This window comes from Aquarana catesbeiana, linkage group LG03, assembly GCF_042186555.1.
Source record: "Aquarana catesbeiana isolate 2022-GZ linkage group LG03, ASM4218655v1, whole genome shotgun sequence".
Lineage (NCBI taxonomy): Eukaryota > Metazoa > Chordata > Amphibia > Anura > Ranidae > Aquarana > Aquarana catesbeiana.
Window position 1 is genome coordinate 219,764,736 of NC_133326.1, and position 25,746 is coordinate 219,790,481.

Here is a 25,746-nt window from a genome sequence, read left to right on the forward strand (position 1 = left end):
AAGAATTAGTATGCTGCAATATATAATAAATGTTTGCTGTTGTTTATAATACTGCTTTAGCCCGGGTTTACACTATAACGTGCTGCGGATCACACGGCAGTGCTGTGCGTCCCTGTTCCCCGTTTCAGGGACGAATCGGGGCCGATTCTATACCTGAATTCGGCCCTGAAACGGAGCCAAAGGCACACAGCGTTTTTGTGCAGTGTGCTCCGCAGCCGCCCCGGAGATATGTGAACCGGCTCCATAGGGAGCCAGTCACATTCTCCTACTATGCGAATTAGATGCGGGAAAACGCACATCTAATTTGCATAGGTGTGAACCCGGGCTTAAAGATTAATTCCAGGTGTGGATTTTTTTTTTTTTTAAATACATTGGTCCAAGCTGTGCCAGTGTAACTATGTCTTTACCATACATGGCCAATGCCCCGGAAGCTGTAAGTCACTGAAATACACACTTCTACTCCTATTGATCTCCACTTGCTTCTGGGTCCCATGCTGAACTGAGGGCCTGCTTAATTCTGAACACAGAAGGTTGACTGTTTAGCATGGGTGCCATTCGAAGAAAGCTTTATATTTTTTGAATAAATGCAAAACGTTCTCTGAACGAGGTAGAGAGGCAGGGCATGACATCACTAAATATATTTATGGTGCACATATAGAGTAAAAAGCTAAGTGTGCAAGAGTGGAGAAAACAAAATTACACCTAGGATAAATAAAAGTTCTTTACAGAGTCATACTAAAAATTTTTGGGTGAGCGGCAACATGAGCAGACTCCCTTGTCCATGTTATTACATTTGAGTGTCATTGTGCGTTTACAGATGTTTCCCTTTGCTATAGATGTGCTTCGGCTCCAGTGATGGCTGGTGAAGTTTTAGGATGGGGGGACGCCAGTCCCGCCCTACCTTTTTGACCCCTCCCACTTCTCATAAACCCCACCCTTATATAATTCACCCACTCAGTCCCCTGTATTCCAATTGCTTCCATCCAGAGTGTTAGGAGTATACAGCCTCAGCATCACAGGACAGAGTATATAGCTCAGCCTCACAGATCAGGGTATATAGCTCAGGGTATACAGCTCAGGGCTCACGGCTCTGACAGCAGCACCCCCCCCCCCATGGAACTCGTGGTTCTAGGCTTTGAAAGCACCCCCCTCCAGAGCTCATGGCTCTAACGGCTCCCCATCGCACGTCTTGTGGCTCTGACAGAACCCTCCCCCACCCCCCCGCAGGTGGTCAGGCACTTACTGCCGGGCTGGTATCCTCTCCAAGTGCTCCTGTGTCTCCACCAGAGCAGCGACTGTGGAAGGGGTATCCTTCCTCCAGTCCAGCGCGTCCATCTAATAGGAAAGCCTGGTGCTTTGGCCAATCGGGAAACAGGTCTGATGCCCTGCCTCCTGATTGGCGGGAAGGAACATTAGTGTGAAAATAGCAAAAATTAATTCACTATCGTCACACAATTGGGTGGGATCGGGACACACTCTCTGCGCCCACCTTATTTTGAAGCCTATTAGAGCCTCTGGCTCTAATCAGATGCTTCAAAAAACACACTCCCCGCCAAAAGATTCCATGCATCTGGCATCCTGAAAGGGGATGGGCGCACAGATGGGGGGGCGGCGCCCGTGCGCCCACAATGCACGGGCTGCCACTGTTTGGCTCTATGCCATAAGATAATTAAGCATCTTTTAACAAGGTGGCTGAAAGTGTAGTAACTATAGCAGTAATGACCAATCTGATTTTGGTCAGATTTGGTCAGGAATATAATGAAATTTGGCTATATTTGGGTTACTTCAGTGTTTAAAATGGTTTGAGGTTTTGTGCTATGTGTCATTGCTAAACAAAAACTAAACTTTTCCTATTTGTGTTCTAGTTGGATAATGCAGATGAACAAGCAGCCCAGATTCGACGAGAACTTGATGGACGTTTACAAGTTGCAGAACAAATGGCGAAGGTAAATGGACACATACTGTAGGTATTCTTTGTCAGGAGTGCTTTGAATGATTTCTTAAGGAAGAAAAAAAACTTTTTCCAAACTTGAAACAAATGCATCAGCATTCACTCTATGAAAGTTGGTTACAAACCTCAAAATTAATACAAAAAAAGATTAAACCATAATAGTTTCCTTTCTTAATGCTTGTCTCTTTTAACTGCATTAAAGTCAAACAAGGCTCTAAGCAGGTTATTAGCTTTGCTGTGCGCAAAGGAGAAAAAACCAGAGGAGGGTGGTGCATTGGTGATTCACAGTATAGAGGTGATGGCAGTGAAGGACGGGCAGTACAGTAGGGAGCAGTATAATGGTAAAATGGGGGTGGTGCTGGTGGCACATTAGAGGAACAGTGCAGGAGAAAAGGAGAAGGCAGTTAAAATGGACTAGAAGGAGCAATACAGGGAGCTCCCAAATGTGGTTAAAGGAGCAGTACAGAGAGGCACTAGAGGAATGTGAGAGGAGCAGTATGGTGGTGTGCTCAACGCTGTCAAGAGGCGAGCAGTACAGGTAAGACCTGAAGGCAGACAGAAGCAAAAAGGGAAGGGGGAGTTGAACGTGAATGAGCGTAGCAGAGGCAGTACAGGGGGAGCTGGACAGGAAGAGCAGAATGGGGCCACACAAATATACAATACTTTCCATTTTCGGATGATGGATTGAACAGTGCTCCCTGGGATGTTCAAAGCTTCAGATTTTTTTTTTATAACCTAATCCTGCTTTAAACTTCTCCACAACTTTATCCCTGACCTGTCTGGTGTGTTCCTTGGCCTTCGTTATGCTGTTTGTTCACTAAGGTTCTCTAACAAACCTCTGAGGGCTTCGCAGAACAACTGTAGTTATACTGAGATTAAATTATGGTGGACGCTATTTATTTATTAGGTGACTTCTGAAGACAATTGGTTCCACTAGATTTTACTTGGGGGTATCAGAGTAAAGGGGGCTGAATACAAATGCATGCTCACTTTTCAGATTTTCTTTGTAAAATCATTTTGAAAACTATCATTTTTCTTCCACTTCACAATTATGTACTACTTTGTGTTGGTCTATCACATAAAATTACAACCAAAAACATAAATGTATTTTATTGGAACATGACAAAATGTGGAAAATTATGAATCCTTTTTAAGGCACTGTACATTTTTATAGGTGCCTTATTGCATCACTCTTGTTTCACCACTTTCCTATGTCACAGCGAGGTAGTGACAGGAAACAATGAATGCAAAATAGAGCATTATCTAACCAATAATAAGCCCCAGCTTGGTGGGTGTTTTCTCACTTTAATCCAGCCCTTTACTGTATGAGAAATAGAATTTTACACCAGTATAGGTTGCTGTGTGGGTGAAGTCCCTATAATTTTAAGGCTTCATGCACATCGCTGTTTTAAAATACTCCTCCTTATGCTAGATCTTTCTGCGCATTTATAGGCATATGGCATTTAGAAGCATATGTACATAAATTGCAGTTAGCTTGCCTAAGTGCAGTTTTGGGTATTGTTGATGCCCTTTTACACTGCTCTAAAATACAAACCTGAACGCCATAATGTGCTTTAGCATGGAGCTGCATTCAGAGGCTTAACAATAAAAGAAAAATGGCTTCATAAGCAGCATTTCTTTCTGTCTGTGTGCATGAGGCCTGACAGTGATATTGGACTTGTAACAGCTTGGCATCGCTATGGAATTTTGAATATTTTGGTACGCTGTATAACTCGAAAGGTTAAAGTAAGGTGCCCTCCACTGAACCTATGTGTGACATAGTAGTGCGCTCATGGAACACAAGCTATTTACATGTCTCGTTTCATTACATATCCCTAAAATTTGAAGATTTTTCCTAATTTCAGGAGAGTGGGCAGAGCCATACATGAAGACAAATGAATACCTTTAGTTCTAAAAAAGCTTTTCTGTTCTATGCACTGGCCCAGTGGGGAGCTTTATAGCCCACCTCACCATAACCTGTCAGATTGTAGTTTCTCATCGGTCCCCAAGCCCTATTCTAAAGAAGCTCTTCTTTCTATGCACTGAAAGATCTTTAACAAACAAGCCTGAAACAGCTGTATGCAGATTGGAATACATAGCTCTATAATATTCTAAATTTGTGCTGTATACTGGTGTTTTCAGATGTACGCCCTGTATGTACTGTTAGCTATGGAAAATAAAGAACTAATTTGCTTCTATCCACAATCCTAATATAAGGAATAATCATATAATTTTGGGGGATCTATAATGGAATGAGACAAGAATTTTCTCTGTTTCAAGAAGGTTCTGCTGTGCTACGTATGGTTCAGTTGCATGGAAGCTAAAAATCACTTCAGGAAAACCCAACATTGCACTAGACAGGGGATTGGCAACCCATCGATCATGGGCAGGTGACGGGTAGATTGCGTCCCTTTCTTGCCCACCCATGGACTGCTCCTCCCACAAATGGCGGTGGTGCAGGGAAGCCCGCTGCGCTGCAAGATGGGGGACCGGGGGAGCACAGCAGGGGGGGGGGCAGGCAGAAAAAGGAAGGGGAAATGGGACAGGAGGGAGGTGGGGCACCATTTACTAGAACTGATCTCCAGTAGTTCCCCATTGCAGCAAATATAAGATGGCTTCTCCTCCTCCCACCTGCTGGCTATCAGCTGCCACAGGGAGGAGCTCTACATATTTTTGGTAAAAAAAAATCGCAAAAAATGTATATTGATTGGTTTGCACAGAAGTTATAGCGTCTACAAAATAGGGGATAGATTTATGGCATTTTTATTTTTTAAATTTATTTTTTACTAGTAATGGCGATGATCATTGATTTTTAGCGGACCTGCGGCAGACAGATCGGACACTTTTTTAGGACCATTGACATTTATACAGCGATCAGAGCTAAAAATAGCCACTGATTACTGTATAAATGTCACTGGCAGGGTATGGGTTAACACTAGTGGCGATCAAGGGATTAAATGTGTTCCTTCATGTGTGTTCTAACTGTGGGGGGAGGGGACTGCCTGGAGGAGAAGACCGATCGCTGTTCCTAATCTTTAGGAACAGCAGATCTGTCTCTCCTCCCCAAAGGAAAGGAGATCTGTCTGTTTACATTGACAGATCTCCGTTCTATCTCTGTCAGGAGCGATCGCGGGTGGCCATGTTGACGATTAGCCCAGGGGAGCCAACCTGCTGCAGTATAACTGCGACAGCTGGTCCTTAAGTGGTTAAAAGGGACATGCTGGATTTAAATAATAATAAAAAAAAAAAAAATAAATAATAATAATCCTCCTCATACTCACCTAAGTGGATGCAGCATCAGTCCCCCGTCGCCTCTAAGAGTGATGCGTGGCCGTTGATTGCTCAGTTCTCAGTCTTCAGTGAGCAGAGAGCTGGTGACTCAGTCACTCGCTGGGGAGCTGGACTGCAGGGGGCAGGAGCAGTTGGCTCAGGTGCTCAGCAGCGTGCTGAGAGGCTGAACCAGCTTCCATTCAGGCATCTGGGTGGGTCCCGCCATTAAACTCGGGATCCCTCCAGAGTCTGGACCAACTGAGTGATGTCAACTGACAACGGAGAAATATGGGTAAAAGAGTTTTGGCACTACTTCTTAATCATTTCATGCTTATCCCCACAATTTGCAATATTTGTCAATAAATAAAGCATAATTAAGTATAGTGCACACTGTCTCCTAATATCAAGCCTAATGGTGAAGAGACTGGTGGTGTAGGAATTGCTTTATGTATTGTATGTGTGTTATTTGGAGGGTGCAAGGCATGCAGTATCCTTGACTTCATACCTAAACCACTTAAAATGTGTTTTTTGTTTTTTTTAAATTGCTGTTTCATTTGATGTTTCAGATTTGCTTAAGATTAGCTCTTGCATGTAATTTATTGTAATGCTTTCTTTCCTATTTCTCTGTTAAAATTATTTTTTGAAGGAAAGGAAATTTCCAAAGTTCTTAACAAAGGAAATGGAGGGTATGTTTATAGAAGAGTTGCGAGCATCGGTGAACTTGCTAATGGCCAACCTAGAAAGTCTCCCAGTGTCTAAAGGTGGTCCAGAATTTAAACTACAGAAGTTAAAACGTTCACAGAACTCTGCATTTCTTGACATTGGAGATGAAAATGATGTCCAGCTATCAAAATCAGACGTGGTATTGTCATTTACTTTAGAGGTAGGAATTTGAGAGTGGGTTACAACCTAAAACGAACAGTTATTTCTGTGTATGGGATTTCTGCCACTCTGAGGTCAGAAGGGAGACATTCCTGTACATTGTTATAGGTTTGTCCTGTTTCACCTCCTCTTTTTTTACAATGTCTTCTACATGGTAATTAGAGGCGTTTACCAGCACATGGCACTCATTCGAGTAGATAATCCTCCCTTATTTTTTTCGTGTAGTTATTGGCCATATAATTTTCCCCATCATAGTCCAAATAGACATCTCATGCAAGATTATATGCATACTGGGGTTGATTTACTAAAGTAGTAGAATATGTTCACTTTCATAGTTAATAGTCACTTAGATGAAAATTTTACTTTGCAACTATTTTGGATGGCATACTAGCACATTATGAAAGACCTACCTGTAAAAGGGATCCCTCCAGTGGTGCGCTGTCACCGCTGACAGGGCTTCCATCCTCACCCGGTCTTTCTTCTGTGTTCCAGCCCTTTGAATGGCTGAGCCATGATGAGGTCACCTTCATGCATGCACACAGGAGCCAAGTCACGATTGCTACACGGTGCTCTGAATGGATGGCATACTCCCATTCCGAGCACAGTACGCATGCGCTAGTGATGTCATCGGCTACTACAAACGTGAACATCTCCTAAACGGTGCACGTTTAGGAGGTATTTTACCTACAGGTAAGCTTCATTATAAGCTTACCTGTAGGTAAAAATTGCCAAGCATTGTTTTCTACCACTTTTAAATGAGTATATGAAAAATAAAGATACCGCTATCAGGTTTTTATTGCCCTTAGTGTTTGTATTGGGGAAAATACTCTCACCTCTTGTGTTATCAAACGTGAGTAGAAAATTTGTCAATGGTCAGGTTTTGAATGCTTTCAAATAAACATAAGTATGTGAGCGCTAGCTCCTACATACAGACATACAAAAAAGTGATTCAATATGCCTCTCAAATATAAGTAAAACTTTTGTGGTAGTGCTTAAATGAGCTTAATAAAAAAAAAAACATTTACTGTATAAAAATTTAAATAGTGAAGTCCGTGATTCATCAACAAGTCATAGTGCGTTGACCTCTTTCAACTCCCCAAAATCAACTCCACCACAAGTTCAATGTTATCTTGAAACAGATTGAAGGCTCACCAGAATATATTGACCACTTATAAAAGTAGGTTATATGGCTCGTTTCCTCACAGGGCAAAATGAATGGGATGTCAAGTATGCCTCTTTTTCCAGGTTGAAATGGTTTCACCAGCTCAGGATAGGAACAGGGCCAGGTTGGTACTCCTCTCTCAGGATCCACAGCGCAACTCAGCCCAAATCATATAGACCGAAATCACACAAAGTCAGACTATAAGATTTGATTTGGGCTGGGCTGAGGATTTTGGGATAATCTAAGGAGCACTTTTAACTCACTTTTGGAGAAGCCTCCCTGTTTAGTATATGCGGTTTATTTAAAGGGGCAGGATTCCCATATGGAGGCTTTTTATTGACTCTTATTTATTCGGTGTTTCATTTACGTCTGGTGAGCCCTAATAATATCATATAATTTGCGGTTATATGATAAGTGAGTATATTTTGTTCTATATTTAATATTTGAGTAATGATATATACTACATGATGGTTTTCTATTTTAACACCAATTGGAGCATATTTGGAGAGAGACAAGGTTCTGGAGCGGAGAGTGAGGAGGTCTCTATGCACATACAAAAAAGCCTCTTGGAATAGTACAGAGTATGCAAGTTGATCGATGAGGAATGCTGTATGGACTGTCGTTTTTTAATGTATTTTTGGATTCCAATAAAGGTGATTTATATTGGCGTGTGGCCATCCCGGCCTTTCTTCTTTACTCCAGACCACCTAATATGTGCAGGGCCAGCACCCCTTGCTTGTGCAGTGGAGGTGGAACTTTAAGGCCCCCTTCACACAAGGCGGACTCCGATACCACGGGGTCCGCCTCGGTCTGCCGGCTCAGCGGGAGATCTCTCCGTTGATCTCTGCTGAGCCGGCGGATGACAGGTCCCTCTCTGCTCACCTATGGAGAGATCGGACGAAAACGGACAACATGTCCGTTTTCATGAGATCTCATCCGATCCGCCAGCGACGGATCCGAACGTAGAGGCATCCATCTGCTTTTAGCGGATTGGACCGGGTCGGATGTCAGCGGACATGTCTCCGCTGACATCCATCGCTCCATAGGCTAACGTGGAGCGCCCGTTCAGCTCCGCCGTCCGATCGTGTGAAAGGGGCCTAAGGGTGGATACCTTGAGCGGTGTACTACTTCCCTTTACATCTGATATTGTAATATTGTATAAGGGTTTTTTTAAATATGGTGATTTCTTTAATGTTGAAATCTGAGCGATACTATAAAGATTATCTTTTAGTGCTTCCAAAAAAAATACAGTACTAAGGAAGTGTTTTTTTTTTTTTCCCTTTTTTTTTAATTGTCAATTTTGAGCCAAGGACTAGGAATAGAGGAGAGTCTATTTTGACCCGGGAGAAGAAACAGTTTTTGACATCCCGTTCAATTTACCCTGTAGGGAAAAGCGCCATATGACCTACTTTTTATAAGCGGTTAATATATTCTGTTAAAACTTCAATCTGCTTCAAGGTCACAGTGAGCATGTGGTGGAATTGTTTTGGGCGAATTGAAAGAGGACTACAGTATGTGCTATCCATAGTATTGCTATTAATGGATCACAAACTTCACGATGTAAAATTTATATATTTTTTCCCTTTTCTTAATTTAAGCACTAATTAACAAGCTATACAAAAGAATGGCAAGCAACCTAATTTACAGCTACTCTTTGTGGTAAGGTGCATATGGAAGGGCAATGCACATCGCAAATGGACACAAATGTGACAAAAAAGCGTTTGTTTGCATACATTTGCAAAAATATGCGGAAGCCACAGTGCCTAACGCAAGGCTCCTCTTAGTACTTCGATCCTAAGTCTATATTATTAAGAGTCTCCAAGTTGGAGCATATACAGTATCTCTCAAAAGTGAGTACACTCCTCACATTTTTGTAAATCTTATATTATATCTTTTCATGTGACAACACTGAAGAAATGACACTTTGCTAAAATGTAAAGTAGTGAGTGTACAGCTTGTATAACAGTGTAAATTTTCTGTCCCCTCAAAATAACTCAACACACAGCCATTAATGTCTAAACTGCTGGCAACAAAAGTGAGTACACCCCTAAGTAAAAATGTCCAAATTGGGCCCAGTTAGCCATTTTCCCTCCCCGGTGTCATGTGACTCATTAGTGTTACAAGGTCTCAGGTGTGAATGGGGAGCAGGTGTGTTAAATTTGGTGTTATCACTCTCTCTCTCACTCTTGGATACTGGTCACTGGAAGTTCAACATGGCAGAGAATTCTCTGAGGATCTGAAAAAAAGAATTGTTGCTCTACATAAAGATGGCCTAGGCTATAAGAAGATTGCCAAGACCCAGTGGCCAAGACCATACAGTGGTTTAACAGGACAGATTCCACTCAGAACAGGCCTCTTCATGGTCGACCAAAGAAGATGAATGCACATGCTCAGCATCCTATCCAGAGGTTATCTATGGGAAATAGACGTATAAGTGCTACCAGCATTGCTGCAGAGGTTGAAGGGATGGGGGGGTCAGCCTGTCAGTGCTCAGACCATACACTGCACCAAATTGGTCTGCATGGCTGTCGTCCCAGAAAGAAGCCTTTTCTAAAGATGATGCACAAGAAAGCCCGCAAACAGTTTGCTGAAGACAAACAAACTAACTAAGGACATAGATTACTGGAACCATGTCCGGAGGTCTGATGAGACCAAGATAAACTTATTTGGTTCAGATGGTGTCAAGCATGTGTGTCTTGTCTACAGTCAAGCATGGTGGTGGGAGTGTATGGGCTGGGGCTTCATGAGTTTAACCGGCACTGGGGAGCTACAGTTCATTTAGGGAACCATCGATGCCAACATATACTGTGATATAGTGAATCAGAGCATGAACCCCTCCCTTCAGAGACTGGGCCGCAGGGCAGAATTCCAACATAACGACCCCCAAACACACCTCCAAGACTACCACTGCCTTGCTAAAGAAGCTGAGGGTAAAGGTGATGGACTGGTCAAGCATGTCTCCAGACCTAAACCCTATTGAGCATCTGTGGGGCATCCTGAAACGGAAGGTGGAGGAGCGCAAGGTCTCTAACATCCACCAGCTCCGTGATGTCTTCAGGGAGGAGTGGAAGAGGACTTCAGTGGCAACCTGTGAAGCTCTGGTGAACTCCCATGCCCAAGAGGGTTAAGGCAGTGCTGGAAAAAAATTGGTGGCCAAAATATTGACACTTTGGGCCCAATTAGGACATTTTCACTTAGGGGGTGTACTCGCGTTTGTTGCCAGCAGTTTAGACATTAATGGCTGTGTGTCGAGTTATTTTAAGAGGACAGCAAATTTACACTGTTATACAAGCTGTACACTCACTACTTTATATTGTAGCAAAGTGTAATTTCTTCAGTGTTGTCACGTGAAAAGATGTAATAAAATATTTTCAGAAAGTGAGGAGTGTACTCAGTTTTGTGAGATACTGTATAGCAGTGGATAAATTAAAGGCACGTATGCCTGGAGGGAGCTCACTCTTCCTTAAAGGCACATGGATACATTGGACACCAAGCAAGAGCACAACGGTGGCTGAAGGTGTCTAATGTGTCCTCACGCCAAATCCAGCAAACAAGCTATACAAAATGATGGCAACCACCTAAATTTATAACTATTCTTTGCAGTAAGGTGCACATGGAAGGGCTGTTCACATCACAAACGGGCAGATTTTTTCCCAGCACACTTACCAGCTAGCCTACAAAAAACAAATTGACTTTTGCCTATATCACAAAAAAATTCATTTTATATTTGAGAAGCATATTTAATCACTTTTTTGTAAGATTGTATGTAGAAGCTGACGTTAATATATTTATTTTGAAAGCACTGGGGTGTTTATTAACAGCTGGCTGACTTAGAGGAATTGGGAGTTCGTTTGGGCGTTGTTTACAGTGCAGTTTAATCCGTATTCAGGTTTGAATGCTGACTGTGACCCCAGCAAGGCGTCATTTACCCTTTACACATGTGTTGTCGTTGGCACAAGATGTGAAGTTAAACCTCCCTAGCAGGAACACAGCAATAAAATTGCTTCGCCTTTCAGGACAGCACCTTGGAGAGAGCGTAGCTCCACCTCTTCACAGGAAACACTGCGTGACAGTGCCCCTTTAAATTCAGCTGCTTCCACCATGCCATCAGTTTTTTAGTGTTTCCTCCGCCATGGTGGAAGCACTGCTGGGAAACCAGAGGGGCTGTGCTCTCTCCAAGGAGGGGGTTTTGGATAATTAGACCAGCCCAGCTCCCTCCGCACGAGGGGGGGTTGCTTTGGTGCTCGCTTCCTCCACCGGCTCACAGGAGGGTCCACTGGATTTTGCCTGCTCCTTGCGCTCGGGGCCGTGGGTGTGCTCAGATTAGGTGTGCGTGCCAGGTCTCGGCATGTCGGCTCCGAGTCCCACATGGCTTGTGATGTCAGTTCCGGGGTGGGAACTTCCGGTGGGGCGTAGCAGCGAGTGGTGCCAGCTGCTAGAAGAAGCTTTTATTTAAAAAGGACACAGGTCATTTGCTGCGCCGCTCGTGATGGAGGAGGCAGAGTTGCCATGGTGGATGCAGGTGCCCAGAATCTTGGCCAGGCCCAGGTAGGAGAGGAGCAGAGGTGCCTCTTTCCTTCACTGGGGTTTATTTGTTGTTGATGTGTGACTTAAACCTGCAGATGTCGGTTATAGGGGCACATCCTACTAGCAGCTTAGCATGGATGGGAGACTCTGGGGCACTTTTGGTGGTGGTTTCTTTGGGCGCCCTTCTTTTTCTCTTCCTTGTTTTTGGTGTAGATCTCGCCTTAATGGGGGGGTCTGTGGGTTTTTCTGTCTTGTAGAAAGCCACTACCAAAACAGAAAACCATAGGAAGAAAATGCCCTTCATGCAAGAACCCACTAAGGGACTCGTGGGCCAAACCGCTTTGCAGATCTTGTATTGTGGGACTAGTAAGGGAAGAGTCTGCACAGGAGTGTAAGGAGCTCTTTTTCCTCAGTGAGAAAAAAATTGGCAGAGACTCTAGGGACAGTACGTTCCCTCATAAAGAAGCAGGGCCAGAGTTCCAGCCAAGAACAGATCTAAACTGATGCTAGAAGAGGCAGACGACTTACTGAAAGCAATCTATACCACCCTGGAAATTCATGAAGAAAAACCCAACTTGTTACATGACACAATGTACCGGGGGCTAGAGGAGGCCAAACAGTCTTCCCAGTTCATAAAAAGCAAGAAAGGGGTGAATGAGGAATGAGGGATTTAATGGGCAAGGGATCTAATCAGATACAGAGGTATAAAGCATACAGTGGAGACGGAAAGTATTCAGACCCCCTTAAATTTTTCACTCTGTTATATTGCAGCCATTTGCTAAAATCATTAAAGTTCATTTTTTTTCCTCATTAATGTACACACAGCACCCCATATTGACAGTAAAACACAGAATTGTTGACATTTTTGCAGATTTATTAAAGAAGAAAAACTGAAATATCACATGGTCCTAAGTATTCAGACCCTTTGCTGTGACACTCATATATTTAACTCAGGTGCTGTCCATCTTTCTGATCATCCTTGAGATGGTTCTACACCTTCATTTGAGTCCAGCTGTGTTTGATTATACTGATTGGACTTGATTAGGAAAGCCACACACCTGTCTATATAAGACCTTACAACTCACAGTGCATGTCAGAGCAGATGAGAATCATGAGGTCAAAGGAACTGCCTGAAGAGCTCAGACAGAATTGTGGCAAGACACAGATCTGGCCAAGGTTACAAAGAAAAAATTCTGCTGCACTTAAGGTTCCTAAGAGCACAGTGGCCTCCAAAATCCTTAAATGGAAGACGTTTGGGATGACCAGAACCCTTCCTAAAGCTGGCCGTCTGACCAAACTGAACTATCAGGGGAGAAGAGCCTTGGTGAGAGAGGTAAAGAAGAAGCCAAAGATCACTGTGGCTAAGCTCCAGAGATGCAGTCAGGAGATGGGAGAAAGTGGTAGATAGTCAACCATCACTGCAGCCCTCCACCAGTAGGGGCTTTATGGCAGAGTGGCCCAACGGAAGCCTCTCCTCAGTGCAAGTCACATGAAAGCCCGCATGGAGTTTGCTAAAAAAACACCTGAAGGACTCCAAGATGGTGAGAAATAAGATTCTCTGGTCTGATGAGACCAAGATATAACTTTTTGGCCTTAATTCTAAGCGGTATGTGTGGAGAAAACCAGGCACTGCTCATCACCTGTCCAATACAGTCCCAGCAGTGAAGCATGGTGGTGGCAGCATCATGCTGCGGGGGTGTTTTTCAGCTGCAGAGACAGGACGACTAGTTGCTGTAGAGGGAAAGATGAATGCGGCCAAGTACAGGGATATTCAGAACAAAAACCTTCTCCAGAGTGCTCAGGACCTCAGACTGGGCCGAAGGTTTACCTTCCAACAAGACAATGACCGTAAGCACACAGCTAAAACAACGGAGTGGCTTCACAACAGCTCCATGACTGTTCTTGAATGGCCCAGCCAGAGCCCTGACTTAAACCTAATTGAGCATCTCTGGAGAGACCTAAAAATGGCTGTCCACCAACGTTTACCATCCAATCTGACAGGACTGGAGAGGATCTGCAAGGAGGAATGGCAGAGGGTCCCCAAATCCAGGTGTGAAAAACTTGTATCTTTCCCAAAAAGACTCATGGCTGTATTAGATCAAAAGGATGCTTCTACTAAATACTGAGCAAAGGGTCTGAATACTTAGGACCATGTGATATTTCAGTTTTTATTTTTTAATAAATCTGCAAAAATGTCAACAATTCTGTGTTTTTCTGTCAATATGGGGTGCTGTGTGTACATTAATGAGGAAAAAAAATGAACTTAAATGATTTTAGCAAATGGCTGCAATATAACAAAGAGTGAGAAATTTAAGGGGGTCTGAATACTTTCCGTCCCCACTGTATATACAAAAGTACAACATTTATTGGTAGACAAATAGTTTACATACAGCAATATTAAAACCAAAAAGCAATGGTCATAGTATAACAATATACAGCTGAATTCTGAATAAGAGCTGGTCTCACGGTAGGAGAGGTCAATTATATAAAGATTCAGAGATCCCAACGTTCCGGAAATAGTTAAATTCCTTCAGGAGCTGATTTAATGCAAGCTGTATGGTCTATTAACACAACAGCAAAAGTAAAAATATATTAGAAAAAATCAAATATGTATAACACATGTTGTGATGGTAAAGGAAAAGTATAGCAGGCAACAATCTGGGAAACCGCATCGGGGACATAAGGGAACAGGCAGTCATGAATCTAAAAATAGTTACAGAATGACCATCATAAACACAGTGCAATACACATCAGAATCCGCTTAGATTAGGGTCTGTGTCTCAAGGTAGGCCATCGTGTGGATCAGTCACATGGCAGAACACTCCGTATTGGAATAGAATAAGGAGGGCAAAGAGATCTCCAGACAAATTACCTGAGAGTAGTAGTTACAAAAATAAGGTAGTGGAAATGCCTCTCTGCCATGGGGGGGGAGGGGGGGGGCACACGCCTGTCTGGCAACTGAGTCCATGAGGATAGTCAGAGTCAAAGTGGAACCCCTGGGCATAAAAAAATAGGATTTTTATAACAGCTTACCTGTAAAATCCTTTTCTTGGAGTAAATCATGACACACAGAGCCATAGTTATTAACTTCATGGGTATATAGGCACCTTCAGGTGATGGACACTGGTATACCCAATACAGGAAGTTCACTCCCCTATATAACCCCTCCTCCTTCCAGGAGTACCTCAGTTTTTGTAGCAAAGCAATATATCTAAACCCCAAAAGAGGGGATGGACCTCTGTGTCCCATGATATACTCCAAGAAAAGGATTTTACTGGTAAGCTGTTTATAAAAAATCCTATTTTCTTTATCGTACATCATGGGACACAGAGCCATAGTTATTAACTTAATGGGATGTTCCATAGCAATGCTAGTTGAGGGGAGGGAGAGACAACCCGCAGGGTACCCCCAGACTTGAGGACTTATACTGCTGCCTGTAGCACACTGTGCCTGAAGGCGATATCCTCATGCCTCCTAACATCCACCTGATAAAACTTGGTCAATGTATGTACTGAAGACCAAGTTGCGGCCTTATGCCGCATACAAACGACCAGACTTTACGGCATACTTGGTTCGGCGGACTGGAGCCCGGGGACAATTCGATCGTGTGTGGGCTCCAGGGGACTTTTTAACCCCAAAAGTTTGACGGACCTAGAAATGAAACCTGTTTCAAATCTTTTCGACGGACTCGAGTCCGGTCGAAAAGTCCGCTCGTCTGTATGCTAGTCCGGCCAAAAACCGACGCTAGGGCAGCTATTGGCTACTGGCTATGAACTTCCTCGTTTTAGTCCGGTCATACGTCATCACGTACGAATCCGTCAGACTTTGGTTGATCATGTCTAGGCAAGTCCGTTCATTCGGAAAGTCCTTCGTAAAGTCTGCCATAAAGTCCGCTCGTGTGTATGCGGCATAACAGATCTGAGCCATGGAGGGCTGGTGACGCACTGCCCAAGAAGCACTAACCGACCTGGTAGAGTGTGCCTTGACTTGAGAAGGGGGAATCGTATCCCTTAAATCATAACTCTAAATTATAACTTGCCGAATCCACTTAGCGACCGTGGATTTCAACGCTGCCTGTCCTTTCTTAGGACCCTCTGGCAGAATAAATAAGATATCAGTCTTCCGAATCTGAGCAGTCGTCTTTAAATTGACTTTGACTGCTCTCGCCACATCAAGACAATGTAGTGACTTTTCTTCCCTGGAACATGGTTTTGGAAAAAACGATAGCAGGACAATATCAATCTTCTGGCAAAAAATCTGGACGAGGGCGTAACGCTACTCTGTCTTCATGAATAATCAAGTATGGCTCTTTACAAGAAAGAGCAGCCAATTCCGAAACCCTCCTTGCTGAGGATATAGCAACCAAGAACACCAGCTTCCCTGTCAGAAGGACTAAGGGAATATGCTGTATCTGTTCAAATGGCTGTTTTTGTAACACTGACAAAACGAAGTTCAAGTCCCAAGGGTTCAAAGGTGATCTAACTGGCGGATTAATCTACATCACCTCTTGCATAAAACCCCGGACTAAAGAATGTGTAGCAAGCGGTCTTTGAAATAAGACCGATAAAGCTGAGACTTGGCCTTTAATAGTACTCAAGGCCAACTTCAGCTCTACCCATAATATATAGAAAGGCAAGAATTCTGCCTATGATATATCTGAGGGTGCCAACCCTTGGATTCACACCAGGAAACATAAGCCCTCCAGACTCTATAATATATAGTTCTGGAAGTTGGCTTCCTTGCATTAATTAAAATAGAGATAAATGACCCGGAAAGCCCACGTTTCTTCAGAATGTGGGAATCAATAGCCAGGCCGTTTTAAATTTAGCGTTTGTAAGTTAGGATGGAATATCGGCCCCTGTGATTTTACGATTTCTGCATACCCTGACCTTCTGGGCCATGCTGGTGCTACCAGAATTACCAGTTTTCTTTCCAGCTTGATCCTGCAAAGAAGTCGAGGCAGCAACTGAATAGGGCGAAATGCATAGATCAGTGAGAACTGATCCTATGGGATCACCAACGCATCTGTTCTGCATGCGAGTGGATTCCTTGTCCTGGACACAAAGTTGACTAACTTCATGTTGAATCTGGACGCTAGAAGATCTACGTCCGGAGTCCCCCATCTTTGGAAAACAGCCCAAAAAATGTCGGTGAATAGACTATTCCCCCGGCGACTCGGGTAGTCCGCCTGCCAATTCTCTACTCCCGGAATGAAGACCAAGTTAGAATATGGTTTGCCTCTGTCTGCGCTGCAAGACTCTTGATGCCCCCTTGGTGATTGATATAGGCCACCGCTGTGGCATTATCGGATTGGATCCTGACAGGACAATCCCACAATCCTTTAGAGCCAGACGCACTACCTGAATCTCTAGGATATTGATGGGCAAGGCTCTTTCGGTTCTTGAATACTGTCCCTGGACAGTTGTCTTCTCTAGTACTGCTCCCCAACCTGAAAATGAAAAGGAGGGGGGTTGGAAGGCGCCAACTTTATAGGTACTGACAGATAATGTTAATATAGTGCAGTGTACACACTTACTGGTTCGCAGCTTCAGAATGGGGTGGCTGTGTCCATGAGATAAAGATGTCCTGTGATATGCTGGTGCTGGGGTGCAGGCTTCGGTGGCAGTCTCTGAGCTCAGGGGAAGTGATACTCCTAGATCAGTGTTTCTCAACTCCAGTCCTCAAGGCGCCCCAACAGGTCATGTTTTCAGGCTTTCCGTTATTTTGCACAGGTGATTTGATCAGTTTCACTGCATTAGTAATAAACAGCTGTTTCATCTGAGGGAAATCCTGAAAACATGACCTGTTGGGGCGCCTTGAGGACTGGAGTTGAGAAACACTGTCCTAGATGATGAAGCGGTTCAGCGGTGTCAGTGTGTGGAAGCTCCACGCTAACCACCCTGGAACGCAGAAGCGGACGCGATGTCAGCGGTGCACGGAGAGCATCCAAGCATCAATAATAAAATGTACAGGCTACGCGCTCAGGGCTCACAGCTCTTTCTACTGGCCTGTCAGCTCTCAGGAGGAGAGCAGTTTAAATAGTATTGCAGGACATTTGACTGATAGGAAGTGGGCGGGGGGGGGGGGGGGGGCGCGGCTGTGGAACCATAACAGCCAGCGGACCTATATTCATGCAAAAGTAGAATTACAAAATGGGGATAGGATTTATAAAAGTCAATTAGTTGTAAGAAAAAAGCACTTTATTATAAAATATGACAATAAAAAATATATAAAAAAAAATTAGAAAAATATAAAAAATATGAGAGTGACAATAGCAGGGGTTGTATGAAAAAGGTATTAAAAATGCATGGGAATGCAGTAATAGGGGGGGGCAGAGGCAAACTCAAAAGGAAAACTATGGAGAGTATAAAAATCTTCAACTTATCCACCCATATACTTTCCATGGAAGAGACCTCACTCTTAAGCAAAGGTCTAACGTTTGCACCAACTACTCATCCAAATCCGTTCATGTTATTCAAAGATCTCAATAAATTAATTCGAGACTTGACAGTCAAAAGATTCTATAACATCTAATCCTCTCTCAAGCCACCACCCTTGGAAGAAGTCATTACAACTACCAATCCTGACATTTTACGTACAGATATAGACACCTCCATCACCATGGACATAGATAATTTTGACACAAAGTCCCTTTGCGAATATGGAGCTGTATACTCAACATTGCTTAACATCCCCTCCGATCCAACATACGAAATTCAAACCCAAGTCCATCTTCAATCCAGTACATAAAAAGGGCCCTTACTTACAAACATTTTACCAAGTTATGTATACTGATCTAATTCACATGTGTAAATTGGCTCCCAAAAAGAAATCCAACCTCTCCAAAGCAGAACAAAAGGCACTCGACGATTTAAGCAATAACCATAACATCATCATAAAGACAGCAGACAAGGATGGTGGGATCGTAGTCCAGAATCCCTTAGACTATTATCCGATACCAACACCTACTGCAAACTTACTCATCCACTACCGGAATTCACTCTGGAAGCAACAAGATTAGCTAACAAAGCTCTAGAAGATAACATCATCTCAAAACCAGAACTGTCATTTCTCGTGAAGGGTTTAAAAAAAACCCCTATTTTTACCATTTGCCAAAAATCCACAAGGACTAGTTTAAACCACTAGGCCGTCCCATAGTAGCCGCGATGGACAGCATCACCAGCGGTTTTTCCATGTACATAGAGCGTTTTCTTCAACCTCTTGCTCAAAACCTACCATCTTACATCAGAGACGGTACTCATCTATTAGAAATGCTCTCTTTTTACACCTGGGAACCAACCTATCAGTGCGCGTCCCTGGACTTCACATCCCTATACACCTCCATCCCTCATGTTATAGGCCTCAGAGCAGTGGAACATTTTCTCTCAGAGGACCCTTTCATCAACCCCAGACAGGCACAGTAAATCCTGGAGGCCACCAAATTCTGTTTAGAACAGAATTACTTTGAGTTTGATCACGCCTTCTAGTTACAATCCCAGAGTACCGCTATGGGCCCTAATTTCGCCCCAAGTTACGCCAACTTGACCATGGGCTATTGGGAACTACAGTATATCTCACATAACCCCTTTGCTGCCCAAATTATTTATTATGGACGTTACATTGATGATATCATTATGATCTGGGATGGTACAAAGGAGAGCGTGGAGTCTTTTGTTGAGCACTGCAACCATAATTCCCCAGGGCTATCCTTCACTCATGCCATAAACCCCAACAAGTTAGCCTTCCTAGATTTAGAACTATCCCACAGTGAATCCCAAATACATGCTACAAATTTTGTCAAACCCACCGCTGGAAACTCTTATATTCACTATCAGAGCAGTCACCACCCCAAGGTGGATAAAAAATATACCTAGGAGCCAGTTCTATAGAATTCAGCAAAACTGTACCAAGGACGAAGATTACTACATACAAGGTAAACTCCTTTCAGAAAAATTCAAGGACAAGGGATACCCACCAAATTTGGTTCAAGAAGCCTTCCTTCAGCAAACAGAAAAACCTACACCAAAGGCCAAAACTAGAGATGACATACAGCCAGCACGATTCACTACCCAATTCCATGACTGTCATAAAAAAATGGAGAAAATCATAGCCAAACATTGGTGCATCCTGCTCGGAGACCCTTTTCTGGGTCCTTCTCTCACCCAACAACCTAAGGTATCTTACCGCAAAGCAAAAAATATAAAGAGCAAAATAGCACCTAGCAAAATCAAAAATGTTGCATCCACTCCGGCTTCACATATCCCCCTAATTCCGTTAGTGGGAATGTATCAATGCAAGAAGAAACTATGCCTCACCTGTAATTTTGTCGAACACGGCCAAAAAAACGTTACCATCCAAGGAAAAACATACACCATAAAGGAATTCTATAATTGCTCTAGTGAGCACGTGGTATACTGCTTGACCTGCCCATGTGGCCTATTCCATGTAGGCAGCACCATATGCACCCTACGTCAGCGGGTTGGCGAAAATGGGCGCTTTATAGAGAAAGGCCATGACAAACAGTGTCCCTCTTCACTTTCTGAAGGAACATCAAAAATCCACCACAGGCCTGAAAGTCTGGGTCATAGAGGCCATTCCCAGAGGTCTTCCTGCTGCAGAACGTTTTAAAACGCTTATGTCAGCAGGAAACCTACTGGATATATTACCCTCTCGCCGGGGGGACTCAATGAGGAAGTAGAGACACATTCCTTACTGTAGTTTTTATTCCTACTGCCTTTTTTGCCATTGCACTATAGTGATATAATTCATACCGAATTTTTTCACCTGGGACCACACACCACTTGGGTGAAGAAACTCCCCCCCCCCCCCCCCCCCCCCTTTTCACTCTCCAATGTGTTCGACTGTGTTACCAATTATTACTGCATTCCCATGCATTTTTAATACCCTTTTCATACACCCCCTGCTATTGTCACTCTCATATTTTTTATATTTTTCTGTTTTTTTTTAATTCTTTATTTTATTTATTACTTATTTATATATTTTTTTTATTTTTCATTTTTCACTGTTTATTTTTCCCACATATGTGTGTATATATATATATGTGTGTGTATGTGTATATATATATATATATATATATATATATATATATATATATATATATATATATATATATATATATATATATATATATATTTTTTTTTTTTTTTATTGTCCTATTTTATAATAAAGTGCTTTTTTTCTTACAACTAATTGACTTTTAAAAATCCTATCCCCATTTTGTAATTCTAATTTTGCATGAATATAGTTCCGCTGGCTGCTATGGTTCCACAGCCGCGGACCCCCCGCCCACTTCCTTTCAGTCAAATGTCCTGCAATTCTATTTAAACTGCTCTCCTCCTGAGAGCTGACAGGACAGCAGAAGGAGCTGTGAGCCCCGAGCGCGTAGCCTGTACATTCTATTATCGATGCTTGGATACTCTCCGTGCACCGCTGACGTCACGTCCACTTCCGTGTTCCAGGGTGGTTAGCGTGGAGCTTCCACACACTGGACACCGCTGAACTGCTTCATCATCTAGGAGTATCACTTCCCCTGAGCTCAGAGACTGCCACCGAAGCCTGCACCCCAGCACCAGCATATCACAGGACATCTTTTCATCTCATGGACACCGCCACCCCATTCTGAAGCTACGAACCAGTAAGTGTGTACACTGCACTATATTAACATATCTGTCAGTACCTATAGAGTTGGCGCCTCCCAACCCCCCTCCTTTTCATTTGCTTGCTGACAAAGGTCTTTGGACACCCTCTGAGGATGGCTGCCTCCTCTCCTTCTTTTGTTTTTCTATATTATCTACATAAGATGAGTCATTTAAGCTAATAGTACACCATCCTTTTGAAGGCATCAATATTTGGAGCACCAAAATCCTTTTCTTTTCTTTTATCCCCAACCTGAAAGGTTGGCGTCTGTCGTTACCACTTTCCAGATAACTGGTCTGAAGGATTTCCTATTCAGCAGATTCTGGGTTAGTAACCACCAATTGAGGCTTTTGGACACCCTTGGGGACAGCTGCATTGGCAAGTCCAAAGCTTGGATCGTTTTGTTCCAAGCAGATAGACTACTGTTTTGCAACAGTCTTGAATGGAACTGGGCATAGGGAACTGCTTCGAATGAAGCCGCCATCTTTCCTAACAGCCTCATGCAAAGGCGAATGGAGGGATCTCCTTTCGACCTAACCATCCACACCAACTCTCTTATGGAGTTGATTTTTGCCTAAGGGAAGAACACCTTTTTCTGGGCTGTATCTATGATCAGACCCAAATACTCTAGCTTTCTTAGCGGTTTTAAGGAAGACTTCTCTAGGTTTAGAATCCAACCCAGACTTTTCAGGTAATGGGTTGTAATGCATACACTTTGCTCCAAACGAGCCACCGATTGGTCTATTAGCAATAGATTGTCTAGGTACGCCAAGACTGTTATGCTCTGTGCCCTTAACCTAGGTAGAGGTGGGGACAGTACTTTTGTGAACACCCGGGGTGCTGTGGCTAGCCCGAAGGGCAAGGCTACAAACTGAAAGTGCTGCTGTTCTACTTCGAACTGCAGAAACCTTTGGTGAGCGGGAGATATAGGGACATGCAGATATGCATCCCTGATGTCGATAGACGCCAGAAGTTCTCCTCCTTGTAGGATAGAAACTACTGACCCAATCAACTCCATGCGAAAGGAGTGGATCTTCAGGAACTGATTTAGATTCTTTAGATCTAGAATGGGTCTGACATCTCCATTCAGTTTTGGTACCGTAAAGAGGTTTTAATAAAACCCCAAACCTTGCTCTTTTGTGGAGATTTGTATGATCACCCCCTGAGCTAGTAATCAGTCTAATGCCTAAAACAGAGATTCTTTTCCCTGGATCTTTGGGAACGTTTGATCTCAGAAAACGAGGCGGTGGAAACTCCCGAAATTCTAGTTTGTATCCTAGAGACACTGGAGATAACCCATCTGTCCTGAATTTCCTCTTGCTAGACTTCTGAGTATTGCAGAAGTCTTCCCCCCACTCTGGCGAGGGGGTGGTGCCTCTTCATAATGAGGCTTTAGTATTCTGCTTTGCAGATTTCCGGCCCTAGGTCTTTTTCTGTGCCTGGGCCTGACCCTGAGGCTTTTCTCTAGACTCTGACGGTGGAGGCCGTCGCCACTGCCTAGAGGCAGATGCCCCTGGCGTAGGGGAAAGCGTTTGTTTAAATGAAGGACGTTTATACTTTCTTTTGGCTGGCAAGAGTACTCTTCCCACTAGAAATCGTTTGGATGTATTTGTCCAATTCCTCCCCAAATAGTTGAACCCCATGAAAAGGGAAACTAGTCAGAAGCCTTTTGCAAGGTGCTTCGGCTGAACAATTTTTTAATCACAGGGTCCTACGCATGTGTACTAGCACAAGCGCAAGGCAGGATGCCTGGTGAATAGAATCTTTCATGGCGTCTATGGCAAAACATAGCGCCTTTTGGTAGTTCGGCCAAATCGTGGGCCTGTTGTCCAGGGACCTCTTTAAGGGCCTGTCTAAAATGGTCCCCTTAGGGACTGACGGATGCCTATTGCCGCAACTGCAGGCTGAGTAACCGCATCTGCCAAAGAGAGGATTTTAACAGAAATTCCAATCTTTTATCAGTTGGATCGTTAAGCATTTGTGCATTGTCTACTGGACAAGGTAGGCTATTCACACTGTAAATCGCAGTGTCAACTGCTGGTATCTTCCATCTTTTGGTGAATTTCTCCTCCATTGCATAGAGTGCTGTGAATCTCTTTGGAGGGAGAAAATGCTTATCTGGGTGATCCCATTCAGTATAAATAAACTTTTCTAATAATGCGTGTACGGGAAACGCATGGAAAGGCTGTGAAGGTTTTAAGGAACCTAAAGAAGAAACAGAACTATCAGCTGACTCTGCTAGAGGTAGCTTGAAAGAGGCACCAACCATCTCTGTAAGAGATTGTATCAGCAATTTCTCAGATTGCGAGGCTGAAAAAAGGTTTCTGTACCATTGTTTCCTCTGCAGAGGAGTAATCGGTTTGCCTTTCTTTCTGATCCCCTGAGGGTAACCCCTCATCCTCTACCCACTGTTCCTTTGTAAGGGGGCTGAGGTGGGGGAGGGGGATCTAACACGCTTCCTGTCCTTTTGGATAGCGTATGCGATTAAAGTCGCTAATCTTCCTTCTTGGCCTTGCAGGGCAGAGGAAAATGCAACTTTAGTCACCTATACAGGGGTTGAAGTGTGACAAGCAGTTGCACCACCAATTGGTCCCAATGACTCACCCTGGCTTGCCAGATCTGGTATCTTAGGGGAGGATGACAGTGTGGAGACACAACTGGAGTTCCCATCGCCTGGGGGTGGATTTTTTGGTACCTTTTTGGAGTGTCTTTTTTGGGAACCATAATGCTGAACACAAAAAAAACAGAGGCACTAAGTAAATGCACAACTCGCTGAGCAAAATAGTTTAGCAAAAGAAAATGCTTATAAAGTTCAGCTTTTAGTTGTTATCAAATGTTATTTCCTTTACTGGAAATGCCTGCATCCCTTACGTGCCCCCAGCGCTCTTGTGTCCTGTGTGTCCGCTGCAGCTGTGAGATGTGAACGTCTGTCTCTGTCCCCAGTGCCTGTGCTGTGTGCTCCTCGTGTACTTACATCTTGCACACGGTGCCGCGCCTTAGCCACGCCCCCTCCATCAGTTAACACCCCCCTCTGTTTTTAATTAGCCCTAGTCTGCGCACGCATGGATGGATGACATGCTCGTTGGCCGGCGTGATGACGTCAGACATCCGAGGGCCGCTGACACTGGGTGTTTGCGGAAGTTCCACAGGCAAGATGGAAACTGTGGTTTGCGCATGCACGGACCCGCGCTAATGCAGATATAGAGTATTTTTGAAACATGTTGATCTCTGAATCTTTATATAATTGACCGGCCTTCTAGCATGAGACCAGCTCTTTGATTCAGAATTCAGCTGTATATTGTTATAATATGACCATTGTTTTTTGGTTTTAATATTGCTGTATGTAAATTTTATTTTTGTCTACCAATACATTTTGTACTTTTGTATGTATGCTTTATACCTCTGTATCTGATTATATCCCTTGCCCATAAAATCCCTGGGGCACCCCTTTCTTGCTTTTTCTCTCTACAATTGGGATGTGGCTCGGGTTTTAGTTTTATAGCCTATAGGTAGCCTCCAATCAGGGGCAGACTGACAACTCATGGGGCCCCCGGGAAATAGGAGATTATGGGGCCCCTGGGCAATAGGAGATTATGGGGCCCCCAGGCAATAGATTATGGGGCCACAAAGACACACACACACAGACACACAGACACACAGACACACAGACAGACAGACAGACAGACAGACACACAGACAGACAGACAGACAGACAGACAGACAGACAGACAGACAGACACAGACAGACACAGACAGACACAGACAGACACAGACAGACACAGACAGACACAGACAGACAGACACAGACAGACAGACACAGACAGACAGACACAGACAGACAGACACAGACAGACAGACAGACACAGACAGACAGACACACAGACAGACACAGACAGACAGACACAGACAGACAGACAGACACAGACAGACAGACAGACACAGACAGACACAGACAGACAGACAGACAGACACAGACAGACAGACACAGACAGACAGACAGACACAGACAGACAGACACAGACAGACAGACACAGACAGACAGACACAGACAGACAGACAGACACAGACAGACAGACAGACACAGACAGACAGACAGACACAGACAGACAGACACAGACAGACAGACACAGACTGACAGACAGACACAGACAGACAGACAGACACAGACAGACAGACAGACACAGACAGACAGACAGACACAGACAGACAGACAGACACAGACAGACAGACAGACACAGACAGACAGACAGACAGACACAGACAGACAGACAGACAGACAGACACAGACAGACAGACA

The 25,746-nt window shown here is 43.8% G+C and overlaps 1 protein-coding gene across 5 annotated transcripts in view; it reads left to right on the forward strand.

Moving 5' to 3' along the window:
• CADPS2 (calcium dependent secretion activator 2) overlaps window positions 1-25,746 on the forward strand; it is a 1,072,621-nt gene that overhangs the window by 145,673 nt on the left and 901,202 nt on the right. For all 5 annotated transcript variants that reach the window (XM_073619790.1, XM_073619788.1, XM_073619789.1 and 2 more), the window contains exons 4-5: window positions 1,866-1,946; window positions 5,868-6,104. In XM_073619790.1, the coding sequence (XP_073475891.1) occupies window positions 1,866-1,946; window positions 5,868-6,104 (318 nt within the window). The remainder of the gene's footprint in view (window positions 1-1,865; window positions 1,947-5,867; window positions 6,105-25,746) is intronic.